Source organism: Mobula birostris, chromosome 21 (assembly GCF_030028105.1).
Source record: "Mobula birostris isolate sMobBir1 chromosome 21, sMobBir1.hap1, whole genome shotgun sequence".
NCBI classification, from domain to species: Eukaryota; Metazoa; Chordata; class Chondrichthyes; order Myliobatiformes; family Myliobatidae; genus Mobula; species Mobula birostris.
In genome coordinates, this window is record NC_092390.1 from 35,909,256 (window position 1) to 35,928,321 (window position 19,066).

A 19,066-nucleotide genomic window follows, 5' to 3' on the forward strand; every position below is an offset into this window, starting at 1 on the left:
GGAATTTTGTATCTGTATTCCCAGATCCCTCTGTTCCACTGCACTCCTCAGTGCCTAACCATTAACCCTGTATGTTCTACGTTGGTTTGTCCTTCCAACGTGCAATACCTCACACTTGTCAGTATTAAACTCCATCTGCCATTTTTCAGCCCATTTTCCCAGCTGGTCCAAGTCCCTCTGCAGGCTCTGAAAACCTTCCTCACTGTCTACTACACCTCCAGTCTTTGTATCATCAGCAAACTTGCTGATCCAATTTACCACATTATCATCCAGATCATTGATATAGATGACAAATAACAATGGACCCAGCACTGATCCCTGTGGCACACCACTAGTCACAGGCCTCCACTCAGAGAAGCAATTCTCTACCACCACTCTCTGGCTTCTTCCATCGAGCCAATGTCTAATCCAATTTACCACCTCTCCATGTATACCTAGCGACTGAATTTTCCTAACTAACCTCCCATGTGGGACCTTGTCAAAGGCCTTACTGAAGTCCATGTAGACAATATCCACTGCCTTCCCTTCATCCACTTTCCTGGTAACCTCCTCGAAAAACTCCAACAGATTGGTCAAACATGACCTACCACGCACAAAGCCATGTTGACTCTCCCTAATAAGCCCCTGTCTATCCAAATGCTTGTAGATTCTGTCTCTTAGTACTCCCTCCAATAACTTACCTACTACTGACGTTAAACGCACCGGCCTATAATTTCCTGGATTACTTTTCGATCCTTTTTTAAACAACGGAACAACATGAGCCACTCTCCAATCCTCTGGCACTTCACCCGTAGACAGCAACATTTTAAATATTTCTGCCAGGGCCCCCGCAATTTCAACACTAGTCTCCTTCAAGGTCCGAGGGAACACTCTGTCAGGTCCCGGGGATTTATCCACTTTAATTTTCCTCAAGACAGCAAGCACCTCCTCCTTTTCAATCTGTACAGTTTCCATGGTCTCACTACTTGATTCCCTCAATTCCATAGATTTCATGCCGGCTTCCTTAGTAAATACAGACGCAAAAAACCTATTTAAGATCTCCCCTATTTCCTTTGGTTCCGCACAAAGCCGACCATTCTGATCTTCAAGAGGACCAATTTTATCCCTTACAATCCTTTTGCTCTTAATATACTTGTAAATATAGTGTAGTTTCACTTATCAGAATCGGGAAGACAGCGAGCACACTGGAAGTTTCATGTGTTTTTCTATCATACAGTTCTTTGTAAGCACTCAAAACATCCTGCAAACCTACCCTAAACCTATGTGCCCTTTCAAAATTAAAGTCATACTTTCCTGCAATCATTGCAGCACTGTCAATCGTAGCGAAAATCTCACGCAGTTCAAAGCTATGGTGGCTTGATGCTGAGTGTAGTTCCCAGGGAAGGAGCTTGGCGGTGCCACTCTGTGCTCGCTGCAAAACAAACGCTGAACGCTATTTTCGCTTTTCGCCACTCACTGCTCAGGGATCACGCTGCCTCTATAACGGCTCACTGCAAAACAAACACAACGCTATTTTCGCTTTTCGCCACTCTCACTGCTTGGGGTTCACGGAAGAGCTACGACGGTTGCGTCTGTACTGAACATGTACAGACTTTTTTTCTTGTCACTATTCCCTAAACAATACAGTATAACAGCTATTTACATAGCATTTACATTGTATTAGGTATTATAAGTAATCTTGAGATGATTTAAAGTATATGGGAGGATGTGTGTAGGTTATATGCAAATACTACGCTATTTGATATACGGAGCGAGTGGAATTTGGTATCCATGGGGGGCGTTGGGGGGGTCCCGGAACCAAACTCCCACGGATACGGAGGGCCGACTATATATCCTTACTCTTCCTGGTGGTCATCCACCTACTATCTGGAGTTTTTAAATTTAATAAGTAGTGAAAAAAGTTCAAAGAGAGAGAAAAATAATTGTGAGGTAGTGTTCATGGGTTCATTGGTCGTTCAGAACAACTGGACGGAGGGGAAGAAGCTGTTCCTAAAGCATTAACTGTGTGTCTTCAGCTTCCTGTACTTCACCTCTGATGGTTGCAATGAGAAGTGGGCATGTCCTGGGTGGTGGGGTTCTTAGTGATGAATGCCGTCTCTTTTGAGGAATCACATTTTGAAGATGTCGTCGATGGTGGGGCAGCTAATGCCCATGATGTAGCTGGCTGAGTTTACAACCCTCTGATCCTGTGCAGTAGCCCTTCCTTACCAGACGGTGATGCAAACAATTGGAAAGTTCTCCGTGGTACATCTGTAGAAATCTGCTCGAGGCTTTGGTGACATACCAGGTCTCCTCAAACTCCTCATGAAGTATAGCCGCTGACTTGCCCTCTTCATAATTGCATCGGTATTTTGGGCCCAGGATAGATTTTCTGAGCTGGTGACACCCAGGAACACTGGCAGTCTTTTGCAGATCTGTTCTTTCTTCAGTCCAAGAAATGGTGCAGATATTTGTCTCAAACATTTTTCTTGTGATCACAAAGCTCTGTTTATAGAAAATACTACTAATCCAGTTTATTGGTGAGTTGGATGGCAGGGGTGGGGGAGCTGTGTGGCTTTGGTTGTCGCATGGACCAGGTCCTCGTACAGCAGCGTCGCCTGTTACAGCCACCAAGGGGAGGAGCTGGTGTGGGAGAGAACAGGGGCACCGCAGGTGCGCTGGAATCTGTACTAGGTGGGAGGCTGGCCCCTGCTGACCAGATCTTCCATTAGTGCTGCCCCCCAGTGTTCACTCCCTGGAAGCAAGCCTTGCGGCTGGCTCAGTGCGAGATGAGGAAATGCTGCGCGCTTGTACTTGCAGAAACGTGGCTCCTTGACAAGATCCATGCACCATCGATCTTCAGGCCATGACACTGAGGGATTATGCTAATATTATTTTGTTGAAGTATATGCTATCATAACTATATGTGCTAACTCTGTGCACTGTGGTTGGCACCTTTGCCCCAGAGGAACACTGTTTCATTTAGCAGTGTGTGTGTGTGTACGATTGAATGACTATTGAGCTTGAACTTGAACTTGAACTTGAACTGCATCCAGCAAGATTTCCACATTTCTCTTCTAGACCTGAGGGTGAAGGTACTTTTGGGTGTTACACGAGCAAAAGCATGCTACTTACTTAAAAGCATGTGTTTGGTGAAGCTGAGGTGGCCTCTTTAAGGACTAACCCACATAACTTGGCTGCTGGAGAACAGCTGGCAAATGCTTGGTTTTGGAATGATAATGCTGCTTCATCGTGTTGCCTACATGTCAGCATTTGGTATTTCAAAACACAACAGTGTGATTTTTAAATGCCAGCAATTAACTTTTGCAATGGAATTGGTACCTCCATCTCTGTTACAGTACATGCTAAACATAATACAATGTTTTAGTAATAAATTTTCATGGTACTCAGTATCTGAGCTGGTATTTTTCCCATAGAGCAGGAGGGGATCTTCTGTAGTGTCCATGTAGTTTATAAAAATTACATTTTTATAAATTTCTGTAGTGCCCAAGAAGTTTATAAGACGATGAGGAAGCTCAATCCTCAGAGGGATCAGAGTTGGAGAGAGTGAGCGATTTCAAGTTCCTGGGTGTTAGTATCTCTAAGGACCTAACCTGGTCCCAACATTTTGATGCAGCGATAAAGAAGGCAGACCATGGCTATATTTCATTTGAAGTTTGAGGAGATTTGGTATGTCACCTAGAACATCCGAAAATTTCTGCCGATGTACCATAGAGAGCATTCTGACTGGCTGCATCACCATCTGCTATGGAGGAGGGGCTACTGCACAGGATCGAAGCAAGATGCAGAGTTGTGAAGTTAGTCAGCTTCACCATGAGTGTTAGCCTGTGTAGTATGCAAGACATCTTCATGGAGCGGTGCCTAACGTACATCTAACTTGACATATGCCAGGGATATTAAACCTGATTCTGATTTAGTTATATAAATGAAGTTCCAAATGAATGCATAAAGTTAAATTTAACTTGGGCTATTCTTGTTCCTTTGGTGTTCTGTAATCACTCTATGTTTTTTGTTTCCTTCAAGCAGTTTGGGATTAATCTCTGATGTTCTTTTCTTTAAATTTGATTAATTTAATACAATAAACCTTGCTCCTTTTTGACATGTGGGCCAGATTTTAATTGGAAAGTGTTTTTATGTTATGCTGTATTCAGCAAATTTTTGATTCCATATATTGAAATTGAAAATATTCGTCAATAAGAAACTTTGGTTCATCAACCGATATAAAATTAATGCCTACACAGATTATCAGTCGAAAACTATTAACTTGCTGTGTTCAGGCAAAGAATGACACATTAAAAAAAATACCCAATTACTCAGTATCTGAAAACGCAAAGGCCATTAGTGCCAGAAGGAGGAAGAGAGGGAGGGATATAAACTGAGTAAAACATGCAAAGGGCAACCACCAAAAATCACAAAGTCAGACATTGTATGTAAGGCTTTTTTTTAAACAGCAGAACTCTGTCTACTTTAGAGGAATCACAGTACAGTTTTCCAGTGCTTTTTAGTTGACTGTTAAGCAGAAGAATTTTAAATATAATTAAGTATTAATTGGCAAGTGCTTTGGAGGTACTTCCCCTTTGGTACTGCAATTTAATTAAAAGTTTGGCAAGGCAGTTCCTGAATTTACAATGACAGATTGGGAGCATTTCCTAAAAAAAAACTGAAGATATTAGATTAGATTAGATTATGAAGACACACAGTCCTCTTTTATTGTCATTTAGTAATGCATGTATTAAGAAATGATACAATATTTCCTCCGGTGTGATATCACAAAACACAGGACAGACCAAGACTGAAAAAAAACTAACAAAACCACATGATTATAACATATAGTTACAACAGTGTAACAATACCATAACTTGATGAAGAAGTCCATGAGCCCAGTAAAAGTTCAAAGTCACTCAAATGTCCCACATCTCACGCAGACGGAGAGAAGGAAGAAAAACTCTCCCTGCCATACCCGACCACGGTCCAACTCTGAGTCATCCAAAAACTTCGAGCTCTGATCAGCTCTCTGACACCGAGTACTGGGCGCCATCACTATCCGAACGATTCGACCTTCTTGGTTGCCAACGGCAGGCAAAGCCAGGGATTTTGAGGCCTATCCTCCGAAAGGTTCCTGACCGCGCAGTAACGACAGCAGCGAATGAGCGTTTCAGAAATTTTTCCAGATGTTCCTCTGTGCTTTCACGTCCATCTTCATCAAATCAGAATTATCCATGGCCCCTATTTAACAGATACGATATCATTTTTCGTCGGAGGGCTGCGCACGCGCAGCGCGCTGCTTCTCTTCTCCTTTATTATTTTCACCTTTACATTCTCACACAATAGTTCAGCAAAAATCAGGTGAACAATTAGCTTGATCAAGAATTAACTTTTTTATTTTGAAGTTACAGTTCTTGAACTCTAACCTATGTTGCAAAAGACCACCTTCTAGTAAAGATGCTAACATTGTTTGTCAAATCTCACACAACCTGATAATAATTGCTGGTAGCAAAAGATCACTGCATAATGTATTTACTTAATGAGCCATTAAGTGAGACATATGAATAAACGGTTTTTAGAGTAGATGATAACATTAGGGATAACATGAGAGGGAACTTCTTTACTGAGAGAATGGTAGCTGTGTGGAACGAGCTTCCAACAGAAGTGGTTGAGGCAGGTTCGATGTTGTCATTTAAAGTTAAATTGGATAGATATATGGATAGGAAAAGAATGGAGGGTTATGGGCTGAGTGCAGGTCGATGGGGCTAGGTCAGAGTAAGAGTTCGGCACGGACTAGAAGGGCCAAGATGGCCTGTTTCCGTGCTGTAATTGTTATATGGTTATATGATTTTGAAAACATAAGCAAAATAATAACCACAAAATGGAACATTTTAAGAAGGTATGGTGACATTGACTCACAATGCCCATGTGATTCTCCTCAACTATTGCTTTCAATTCCGATATAAAGAAAAGGGATGCAATTGGTGGTCAGGACTGAACATAGGAGAATAATTGATTCTCTTAACTTGAACTTGATCTTGTTAGAATTATTTAGTTTATGTGTTTGGATGATATAAGCAGTAGATTGGAGTGTCTTCGTTTCTCTGCAAGTAATAACTCGTAAGTCAAACTTTCATTCTCAAAAAACATAACATTTCCACTTTTTCAATTTAAGAGTCAGTGATTGATGAACAAAATTACTTCTTTTTGTTAGAAATTGAAAACTCTATTTATGTAATATAACGCAATACTGACTTTTGTTTTCTTCCCCAAAGCTTGATGTTCTATGCAATGGGGAAATTATGGGGAAGGATCATACCATGGAATTCATATACATGACTAGATGGAGACTCAGAGCTGAAAATGTAAGTATGCATATCTAGTTTTATGTTAATTTATTTTAGAATATATTCTTATTTGAATACTAGCTTCTTATCATTGATAGAAGGGAGAAATAAAGTTTGTGAATCATTTTAATGCCAATGTGAATTATGAATTTCATGTTGTTTCATCAGAGAACGTATCACAAACAACTGTTTGCTGTTTACATTTGCAAAATATTAATTCTTCCTGAATAAATAAGTTTGATATCTAAGTGTGACCATTGATACAAGCAGACATCCCACCTCTCCCGGAAGTTCTGGGAGTCTCCCGCATATTGATAGTGGCTCCCTGACACCCGGAAATTATTTACAATATCCCAGAAATTGATTTTTTTGAGAGGGAGAGCGAGCATCCTGATTGGTCTCTCTTCATGCTAAGAGTGGTCCCCAACCACCGGGCCACGAGGAAACAATATGATTTGGCGATGTGAAACGATATGAGTCAGCTACACCTTTCCTCATTCCCTGTCACACACTGTTGAACTTGAACGCACACGAGGTCATTACGCACGGGTCATCCATGTCAGCGCAGGAAGAAGATCAACTCCTCGAGCTTGTAAATAACGGCGGGCTGAAAAGTATGTTTGACATAACATCTCTGCCAGCATTCTGGATCAAAATCAAGGCTGAATATCCTGAGATAGCCACGAAAGCACCGAAAACGTTGCTTCCATTTCCAACATATCTCTGCGAAGCAGAGTTTTCTGCAATGAATGCAATGAAAACTAAAATGCAGAATAGACTGGACATAAGGAACCCCCTTTGAGAATCGATGTCTCCCACCACCCCTCGATGGCACCATGTTGTTTCAGGAAAACAAGCCCAGGGCTCCCACTGATTCAGCGATATTAGTGTGTTGCAATGATTTTATATGTTCATACGAGGAAAATATGCGCTGTGTGTTTAATATCCAAACGTTATTTAAAATGTTTTGATGCTATTGACTTATAATTGACTTATCACTATATTCATGCAAGGAAAATATGCACTGTGTGATTAATATTAAATTCGTTAGATAAACCCTTTTAGAAACGAAATTGAGTGTATTAGCCACTTATCACCTATATTCCGGTCATGATTAACACCCCCGCCCCCGGTCGGCTGGTTCGCAAGAATATTGCCAATATTAAACCGGTCGGTGGTGCAAAAAAGGTTGGGGGACCCCTGCTAAGTAGATCTATCAGTTTTCTCTGTGGGCGGGCTTTACAGTCGACCTCAAAAATAATGACAGTGTTGTTCGCTGCACTGTTTGCAACAATGACTTTTTTATTGCCCATGGTGGGTTAAAATGTAAAAGACATGTTGAGGTGAGTTTAACAGGTGTCATTCGTTCATTAGCATAGCTAACGTTATTTAAACTAGCTGGCTGGCTGCTAGGGAGCTACGCTATTAATGTCCTACGTGATGAGGCCAAACTCCCTGTAGACTTGCTTAAAGTTGTAATAGAATAAACATGATAATATAATATAATAGAAGTACATATTTTAATGTCACATTTTCTGCATATCCCGAACTTGGTTTACAGATTAGACAAAATCACTAAACAAAGTATTAGATACACCCTTGGAGGTCGACGGGGCGGGGGGGTGATATGGGGTTGCGTGGGGCGGGGCTGCGGGGGGCAGGGTGCTACCTCCCTGAAATGAGTTTTTGCAGGGTGGGATGTCTGTACAAGAGATCTGTAGCCCTAAGTTTTCCACTGGTAGGTGCAATACCTTTGCAGAAGAGCACCAGGATTATTTAATTGCCTTACCAAAGTCCATATGATTAACTTGCAGCATTGTTAGAAATACGGATAGAACCCCAGCTTTATGCTGCCTACTTGTGTTTTTGATTTCAGCACATAGGCAATTTAGTTTCTTGGTTCAATGCATCAGCAAGTTCAGTATTGTGACAGTACTAGATTTCCAGCATCTGCAGATTTTCTCATGTTTGTGTTTAGTATTGTGACAGGCAAGCTCCAGTTAATGTTAAACTCTACTGCTTATGCTTTTTATTGGGAAATTACGTTGTGTCTGGAGCAAGTGCACTTAGTTTGTGAGCAAAATGATTTTGACCTTGTGTATGTTGTTGCTGAAGGAAAGACAGTTGGACTGCTGTGCCAGCCCACAAGTTCTTTTGCATAGTATAATTAATGCCCATGAGAATGGTCTCCCAGTTTAAAAGTGAATCAGTATGACAACAGTCTGACCTTCCACTGAAGTATCCAGTCATTAGCTGGCTCTTGCCAGCAAGTGATGCAAAGAAAGTTACAAATTGGACCATCAGGGTGATCCAAACAGAAGTTGACTTCATTTTGGAAAAACCTGCACAAATGCCCTGTTTTGAGGCCCAACAAAGTTCACATCAGGGTTCTCTGTAGCAAGTTTCAAGTATGACGTTGCACTATGGCAAGTTGGAACAAGCCCATTATTGCACTTTCTATGCATTTGAAAACTAGAAAAGATATATGAAAGGTTATAATGTAAAGTGGGACTGGTGAAAATAACAGCTTCATACTTATGGCATCTGGTGTTTTAACTCAGCAGAAATTCTGAGTTTATGGGAAAATGGGAGGTGAGGACGAGGATCAGGTATGATGAGACAGTACTCTGTAGCGGCTTCTGCCCCACCAAAGAGTATTCCAGTAATGGCCAGCATAATCTCATTCCAAATATCCTAGGGCATGTGTGGACAGCTTCTGCTGAATCTGGTTTTGCAAACCTTGACCTTCAAGGAAGAGTGAATGTTGTGTGATCTAATAAAAGAAAGACCTACATTTACACATGTAGACAGAAAGGATTGGTTTAGTTACCTGTTTAATTACTAGTTTAATTAGTCTAACACAACATCATGGGCTGATGGGTGTGTTTCTGTGCTGTACTGTTTTGTGTATAGAAAATATACAACAGCCACACATGATTTATTTCACTTGAAGTAAGTGTGGTGGGACGTTTGAACCCATAGTATGATGCCTCAAATGTGGTACCAACCTAGATATAATTAGACCATAAGATCATAAGACATAGAAGCAGAACTAGGCTATTTGGCCCATCGAGTCTGTTCTGCCATTCCAACATGGCTGATCTATTATCCTTCTCATCGTATCCTTAAATTTTAAGCTCCGAACAGTGGCCTTCTTTCATTCACAGCGCAGTGATGCTCACAATGTCATGCCTGCCAATTTTTAACTATACTACAAGATCCGCATACTGCATGCATTCATGTATAACGTCTTCAGTCCTGTGTTCATCACTCTTTTCAATTTTGCTCCCCCATGTTACTGGAAGTCCTATCCCTTTCTGAACTTTTTGACTTTTTGTTTAGAGACTTTCATAATTTGTTTTCTTGCAGCAAGAGATCAAGTGTAATTCAGTAATGTACTGCAGTGAAAGACAAATTGTATTTTAATGCTATGTTATAGATATAGCTACAGTAATTCAGTCTTATATTGCAGTGAGTGCTATTGTCATCCAATGGTAGATTTCAGGCATTTGGAGAAAATTTGACCAAAGTCAACACGGACAAGGTAGACTTTGATGCAGAAAATAGTATTTGATTAAAGACAGGAGACTATGAAGACAATCCTGGGCACCTGGACAATAATGACTGAAGTTTTCTGCTTTTGTGATGCAAGACTTTTTTTTAACATTTGCAAGGTGGTTCATTCAGATGAGTGGAAGATGCAAAGGGAATAAAATGGTGACATAAATTATTTGGAGCATATATAATAGAATGAGGAATAAATTCAAAATGCATGATTTCCTCTTCATGAAGCCATGTTGACTCTGCTTGATTAGATTATGATTTTCCAACTCTGCTGCTCAAACTTCTTTAATAATAGATTCTAATATTTTTCCAACAATAGATGTAAAGCTTGTTAGACAATAATTGCCTGCTGTTTGTTGACTTCTTTGAATAAGGGGAGTCACATTAGCAGCTTTCTCCAGAATCTAAGGGATTTTGGAAGATTGTAACCATCATCTTGCTTTACTTACTTAAGCATCCCAAGATGTAAGCCATGTTTAGCTCTATAAATATACCCCATGAAATTTCTGCTGTGAGAGTAATGGTATTTAAATTCATTACTAGCCTTTTTCAGTATTAGTTGGATATTCATGGCATCTTCTGCTGTAAAGATAGAAGCAAAATAACTGCTTAACTACTCTGCCAGTTCCTCTTGATAGTTTAATTGCCATACAGCACTAAGAATCTTGAGGCAGTACATTCAAGTTCCTGTATGCCAAGGATGTTCAATAAGTATGGCAATCTATAACCAATACCCATGAAATGGCCATGTTACCTACCTGCTCAGAGGATATTAGTTTTGCTACCTGAAACTTCTAAGCTATTTTGCTCAGAATCGCATCCTGCAGACAGCATGTGTTTTTACTATAGATGATATCCCTATCAGAAGACATCGTTAAGTTGTCAAACTTCTAGATACGTTCAAAATAATTTGTGAAAACATCTGTCCCAGTTTGGAGGGCAGATTGAATCAAGGAATCAGAGATTAAGGCTTGCAAGGTTTTTTAAGAGTTGTTTCTCCTCTTTCTTACATGGATATTCTTGCTGTATTTCACCATCTTTTTGCCAATGGGGATTCTTTATATTTAACCAGTAACCGCTAGATCTAGATTCTTCCATCAGTCCTTAGGATCGTATGTTTCAGAAGGAAGAGCAGTTAGAAAAGAAGCATGTTTCATGTTGTAGAGGAGAGGCAGGACAGAGAATGAAAGGTGTGTATGTGATTGGGTGGATAGGGAAAGTTGTGATGGCCGTGGAGAGCGCGATGGTAATTTGTTAATTGGAGCTGATCTATCCAGCAGAGAGGGTGAAGACATGGGGACGAGGAGGGTGACAATAATGCAGGAACTGTGAGATATGGCTCACTGCAGTTGCTGTAAATTTGAAATAAAAGAGAAAACCTAGAACTCCCAGCAAATTATACAGCAATGCTGTGGAGACAAAGTCTGAGTCAACATTACAGGTTGAGAAGCCTCTCATCCATTCTGGGATTAACTGGCAAGGCTGGTTATCTGAAATTGTAACATTCAGTGATGAGTCTTGAAGGCAATGTCATGCCCAGTTGGAAGAGTTGATGATTTTCTGTGAGTTTATATAACAAGATTTTATCTGTCTATTTATTATTTTCTTAAATAGACAAATCTTTTTATTAATAAAGGATTTTATCTTTAAAGCAAAGTAGTACTCCACTATTAAGATTACTCTGTGTTGACTCTTTATTGACATTCCTTTATTTCATTTTAATTTTGTGTAATCCATCTTCAATACCTAGTCAGGTGGTGAGATGGTGTGCCTGAAGTTTATATAACAAGCCTTTTCCATCCTCCGTCAGCTAGCACCAGGGAGCATTTTTCAATTTCTTTCTGCCTTAAACTATTGCTAGGAATCCCAGTAGTACTATCTCTTTTCAGCTTAAGATGGATCTGACCAGCAAAGCGATACAAACTGAAAGCTCAAGTGAACTATGGCCGCAAGGGCATAGTTCTCGTGGTCATAATTTCGGAGTACTTTGCAGCCTAGTATGAAAGTGTCACCCTGGCGATGGATTATGGGGCGATGAGATTATTTGAAAGAGACGATCCATGAAAAGACTTGTTTCATTTTTGGAGGAGATTAAGGAAGTTTCATCTTTCAAATGCATATTTATATTTGAAGATATAAATATCTAATTGCAGCTGTTCATCACAACTATGAATTTATTCTAAGCACAAAAATCCTTTATTTATTGTTTATAACTGTTGGCTGATGCAAAAAGCAATGGTGTATGTGTCTAAGAATGCAAGACCCTGTCTAGTTATCAGATTTTAAAAGGCTTGGCATCCTTCCTAAGAGATCTTTTTTATCAGATAAAGAGTGAAGAGAAATTTATTCTGTTGAATGCTTTAAAACTATTTGAAAAGTGGATTTCTGAATTTCTGTTATTTCATTGTTGATAGGTGTTTGGTGCTATCAGTTGGGATATCTGAGGTTAGAATGAATGATGCAAGATAGAAGGAGCCAATTTATTATGTTGTATCTGTTCCCTTTGCTGAATTATTAGTGTTTATTGCTTCCATGTGTCATTGGCTTTCTCTCCTCCATTTTATGCAGAAAGGCCCCAGAATCTAGAAGATTTTTGCTGCTAATAACATTTCCCATATTCTCCAACTGGTGGATATGGACAAACAAAAATTAAAATGGTGAAATTAGCAGCTACAAGTTTTGAAAATAAATAAAGAGGATATACTCTGTTACGCTGTCTGTGGCAAGTCTTCAGTGTGGTCCTTTGCTGTTAGCATGCTTACATTATTGTCAACTTATCACTACAAATGGCAATGCAACAGATAAAACATTATTTCCTTAAAATAAAGAATTGCTGGTCTATCCCTTGAAATTAACTGTTCAAGAGCAAAGTATTTGGTGGAACAATTAACCTTTGAGTGAAAAGCATTTTGCAACACAACAGAAAAGAGGTAATGGCCTGATTGACGTAATATTACTTCTGCAGAATTATTTCCATTGTGCTCACCACAAGAGAGGGGATGTTTCCATTAGCAGGATTCCATGAGCAGCCTTGGACTAAAGAGAAGTCTCTTTAAAAACTGAAGTGAGCAGGGATTTCTTCATCTAGACTGATGAGAGTGTTACGGCTATGGGGAGAAGGCGAAGAATGAGGATGAAAAGAACTGCCATGAAAAAACAACAGCGCGGACTCAGTTCTGCTCCTATATCTGATGGACCTGTGAACCACCATTGCTCACTGAAGTATCTAACATTTTCATTTACAAAAGCTGAGCTCTGTGACATCACTGGAGTTAATGTAGATCAAAACTGGCTGATGTAGGCATTTATTTATTGACATACAGCGCAAAATAGGCCCTTTCGGGCCTTGTAGCCACACCGCCCGGTAACCCCTGATTTAATCCTAGCTTAATCAGGGGACAATTTACAATGATCAATTAACCTATCAACTTGTACCTCTTTGGGCTGTGGAAGAAAACCGGAGCACCTGGAGGAAATCCATACGGTCACGAGGAGAATGTACAAACTCCTTACAGGCAGCAGTGGGAATTGAACCCGGGTCACATGAATTGAAAAGTTCTGTGCTAACCACTACATCACTGTGCCACCCATGTGTCAGCAGGCATTGGTGGATGCAAGGTAAGTAGTTTTGCAGAACAGTGATGCAGGAGCACGAACATACACTAGCTACCTTTCCCAACTCAAACTGATCTTGCCCACTTGGCCGCTCTTTTCCAAGATGGCCTGGTCTTCGTGATTGTCCTTCATTCAAATTTAGAACTCTATGTTTCTTACTATCTACAACACATAAAGATGGAGAAAAAAGTGAAGCAAGTATTTCATAACAGATACTGTAGTGTAGTGGTTAGCATAGTGCTACTACAGTGCCAACAACCTGTGGGTGCTCTGGTTTCCTCCCACATTCCAAAGACATATAGGTTAGTAGTTTGATGGGTGTAATTGGGCAGCATGGACTTGTTGGTCTGGAAGGGCCTTGACCTTGCTTTATCTCCAAATAAATAAATAAATAAAATTAATAGTCGTTATACATAAGCTGCCTATGTACTTTAAGCCTTATTTTTATTCTGGACCATTTTTTGGTAGATGTTAAAAATTAACTTTTTTTTAAATGTATGGCCTCTCTTAACATTTTGCTTTCAAATTATTCCATGTTATTTCCAAATACTTCTGCCGTGGCTTTAAAATACTCAACCACATCATGAGCTTGGAACTAGGAAGATGCATGAAGAAATGTCACCTGTTTCTTTAAAGATCCTCCTGAGTCTATTAACTTGGTTTCTTTCTGTAACCACTATTTCAAAATAATGACACTATTGTTGAACAGCACGAAACAGATGTTACGTAATTGGGAATATGATGCTCTTCCGCAAACTACCATGTAATCACTGTATTTAATTGGTGGTTAAGCTGACCAAGCTGTTAATTGGCCTTATTTATCATAATACATTCGAATTCAATAAAAGATTTTAAGCCTCAATTGAACATTTGAAAATATTTGTTTCAAGCTTAGTATATGGTAGCATCAGTTACAGTAAGAGCTTGTAGAATAAAGTTTTAGATTTTGTTAATTCTACATGCCATTTGCAAGCAACTGCTTATTTACAAGTTCTAATTACTTTGTAATTAGCCACTGAGCCTGGTGAGAGTTTTAATTACAGCAGGAACGGTTAATCCAGTTCCATGTGTTTTTTCCTGCATTAAAACTTTGAAACGCATTTCTACAAAGTGTCTTGATTGAGTTGGAAGGTCATAAATTATTAATTTTTGATTATTGCTATAAAATAGTACAGCACTGGACAGGCCTTGCCTTTCCAGTGGTGTACTATGTCTTTGTAAACACAAATAGCTGTACAGTATATTCAGTAAAGTGTTAATGAAAAGCTGTGTGAATAACATACAACAATTTAAATGCTACAGTTAAAATTAAGCTCCTGTCCTTGTTGCATTACCACACCCACAAGTTTCGGATGTGCTATTTGTGGGTTACTACAGAGCATTTTATAGAAGATACACATTGCAGCCCTGGTCCAGCACTGGTTGAGGCATTGTAAATTTAGGGTGTGTTGAAGACCTAGTCAGTTAGGCTGCTTTTTCTTAGATGGTGTCAAGATTGTTAGAACAGCAACTGGAGAGTATACAAGCAAGCTCTTTTCTCATGTCTGGTAGAAGGGGATGAAAGGTTTGAGCTGTTGTGGGTCTGGCACGGTAGCACATTGGTCAGCATAACACTGCTACAGTACCAACACCATGGATTAAATACCACCACAGTCTGTAAGGAGTTTGTACATTCTCTCTGTGACCGCGTTGCTTTCCACCAAATGCTCCAGTTTCCTCCCACATTACAGAGTCATAAGAGTTAGTTGGTTAATTGGTCACGTGGATACAATTGGGCGACACAGGCTTGTTGGGCCAGAAGGGTCTGTTACAGTTCTGTATCTCTAAATAAAAAGTAAAATAAAACTCAGTCCTTCATTTCTCTGATTCCCCTCATAGTCACAATATTAACATGGCTGATCCATTTGATTTCTAAATAATAGTAACTCCCGAGATGTTGATTGTTGGGACCCAGCAATGCTAAAGTCATTGAAAATCAAGGGTAAGTGTTAAGAATCTCCTACTGGAGATGTTTATTGTATCGCACCATGTTGTATGAATGTAACCTGACACACAAGGAGAATAGGCCAGCCATTTCCTCAAGCCTGCTACGTCATTTAATTAATTCATAGATTACCCAGTCATGGCCTCACCACCACTTCCCCTTTCTCTTCACACATCTGCTCAATCCCTGTAGTTCAAGTATTTGTTAACCTCCTCTTGACTATATTTGGTGATTCCACCTCCATTGGCCTCAGGGATAGAGAATCACAAAGAGCCATGACCATTTGAGAGAACACAGGTTTATGAGTTTAAGAGATTCTGCAGATCCAGAGCAACAAATTCAAAATAGTGGAGGTACACATCAGGTCAGGCTGCATCTATAGAGGGGAATAAACTGTCAACGTTTCAGAGCAAGGCCCCTCATCTGGACTGGAGAGGAAGGGGGAAGAAACCAGAATAAGAAGCTGGGGTGGGGGGGGGGGGGTGGAAGAGAAAGTACAAGCTGCTACTTGATAGGTGAGACCGAGTGAGTGTGGAGGTGGGTGGGTGGGGAGAAGGGGGGGAACGAAGTGAGAAGCTGGGAGGTGATAAGTGGAGAGAGTAAAGGGCTGGAGGGCACAATGGTGTGGACAACGGGAGAAAATGAAGGAGGAAGGGCACTAGAGGGAGGTGAGGAGAAAAGAAGGGTGATAGTGAACTAGAATTGGGTTTGGGAAAAAGAGCGAAGGGGAAGAAGGAAGAAATGATCGGAAGTTAGAAAAAATTATGTTCATACTATCAGATTGGAAGCTACCAAGAATAATAGGTATCGGTTATTCTGAAAGTATGCTTCTCAGTTCAGGACACCCATTCCTGAGAAATACCCTCTCAAAATCTCCATCAGAATCCTATGTGCTTTAGTAATTATCACCTCCCATTCTTCTAAACTCTAACCTATATAGGCCCAAACTAATCAATTTTTCTTCAGGCATTCATGTCTTCATTCTTAGAATCAATCTACTGAATCTTCCCTGTACTACCTCCAGTAGAAGCATATCTTACATTAAATATAAGAAAGTAAAAATGTGTGCAGTACAGCAGGTGTGGACTCAGCTGTATCCTGCTTTTGTAACTCCTTACAATTCAAGCCAGTATTTTATTAGTCTTCATAAATTCTTGCTACACTTGCATGTGTTTCATGTACTTGGACCCCCATGCCCCAATGTCTCACTCCATTTAAATACTAATTTGTTTTTTCATTCTTTCTTCTAATGATCATTATTCGATATTATATTCCAGCTGCAACTTCCTTGACTGCCACCAACCCTATTCCACAGATCAACCTGCGTATAATTTTGTGGTCTTGCTGCTCCATACACTGAGAATCAGTAATCATTCACGAACATCATCATTTCTGACATTTTGATAGAAGCTCATTGATGAAGTAGCTGATTAGTGAAAAAACAGAAAAGTGCACATTGTAGTTCTGGCGCAGGGTCCCCAGAGATACTGCCTGACTCACTGAAGTTCTCCTGCAGTTTTTTATTATTGTAAATACCTCACAAGGTATGACCACACCTGTGGAAAGAGAAACAGAGTGGACATTTCAGGCGGAAGACTGTAAGAGAACCAAATAACCTTTCCTGATCTCAAGATGGGTGCTTCAATATGAAGTTAAGAGTCGGTGGAGAGTTTGCATGTTTAAGGTGCAAGCATGATAAAAAGAGAAAGGTCTGGAAATACTCAGCCAGTCAGGCTGCATCTGTGGGAATGTTTATATTAATGTTTCGTGCAGAAGACCTTCTTCAGAACTGGGAAGGAGAGAAAAGAAGCTTGTTAAGCTTTAGGGAAGGTGGATGAAAAGAATGTCTCCAATAGGATAACATTGGAGTGACCATGGGGATAGTTTTTAAATACACAATTTTCTGTAGATGCTGGAAATGCAGAGCGATACACACAAAACAGAGCAAGTCTGGCAGCACCTGATCAAACTGCAGGACATCATGTAAACATTAGAGACTTGCACTTCATTAGGAAAAACCAATATTTCATAAATGTACAAATGGTAACTGATAATTGGTGATAAATAATCCAGAGAATGCTGGCCAGTGGTGTAGTGGCAACAGCACCAGATTTTGAGGCGACTGGTCCCGGGTTCGAATCCAGCCGTCTCCTTGCACGCTTTCCATCTGTGCTGGTGTGAGCGTCAAGCTAGCAACTTGGCCTTGTGAGAAACAGACATACCCTTGACCCATTCCCTCACACTCCCTATCAAGATCCCAAGGATCACCATTGCCAAGAAATCTAAAGAGACTGATGGGTGCAAAACACGTTAGAGGCTGATTACTCTAGGTCAGGTGTCTCACATCATCATTCCAGATAACCTTTCTACCATCTACAAAGCAGTTCAGTAGATTGACTCCTCATTCACCGTGCTATAAGCAGAGGGGTAAGCAGGGCCCAGTATTAGACTCTTTACTTGTCATGTATTTTTGTGTTGTTATTGACCCAGAACAAGAAATACACGGAATGGGAACATGAGATGATGAAGATGATTATATATAATGCAAAGTTGTAATAACACTGGCAATTATTAAGAAATGTCAATGGTTCTTTCCAATCTATTGATTTTTTCAGGAAGTGGGTATCTCTGGCAAGGCCATGATTCTTTGCCACCTTTCCGGTGAAAGAACCCTCACTTTTAAAGTGAAGGTATATAACCTGGAGAGGAACCTGCAGGTGTTGGTGTTTCCCTTTGGCTACTTCTCTGGTCTTTGGTGATAGTGGTTGTGCATTGTCAAAATTGCTTAAGTGTGATATTTGTAGATGCTACACGCTTCAGTCACAGAATTCTGATGGTGGAGACAAAGAACATTTATGGTGGTAAACAGGTTGTTAATCAAGCAGAAAACTTTGTCCTGGGTGGTGTCATTCTTCTTAATTTTTCTTAGAATTTTTTTCACCAAGCAAGTGGAGAGGATTTACAGCTTACAACTAGAGGTACTGGATTAAGGATGAAAGGTGTAAATTTTGAGAGGAACATGAAGGGAAACATCTTCACTCAGAGGGTTTGTGAGAGTGTGGAATGAGCTATCAGCACAAATGATGCATGCAAGCTTGATTTCAACATTTTAAGAGAAGTTTAGATGGTAGAGGTATGGAGGGGTATGGTCCCGGTGTAGGTCAATGGCGGTAGACAGTTTAAATGGTTGTGCATGGACTAGATGGGCCAAAGGGCCTGTTTCTGTGCTGTACTTTTCTATGACTATGAATCTGGTTTGCGCCTTGTAGAAAGTGGAAAGGCTTTGGGCTATCAGGAAGTGAGGCATGAACCAGAGGTTATGCAGTCTTTGGTATGCTCTATAAGCCACAGTGCTAATGTGGCTGGTCTGTATGTCTTTTGGTTCTTTGGTGGTGGTGTGGACTCAGCGATGGTAATATTGTTAAACGCCAGGGTTATGTGGGTAGGCACCCTTTTGTTGGAGGCCATTGCCTGTTATTTTCGTGGCTCAAGTGTTGCCTGCCAGTTGTTGTTGTGTGCCAAATTGTTGTCGGAATCCTCAGCATTCCAACACAACTGCTTCATTTGCTGA

General features: G+C 40.2%; 1 protein-coding gene across 1 annotated transcript in view; it reads left to right on the top strand.

Moving 5' to 3' along the window:
* The window catches only part of pcgf5b (polycomb group ring finger 5b), a 156,758-nt gene that overhangs the window by 133,996 nt on the left and 3,696 nt on the right, over window positions 1-19,066 (top strand). Inside the window, exon 8 of the mRNA XM_072239303.1 lies at window positions 6,261-6,350. Within this exon, the coding sequence (XP_072095404.1) occupies window positions 6,261-6,350 (90 nt within the window). The remainder of the gene's footprint in view (window positions 1-6,260; window positions 6,351-19,066) is intronic.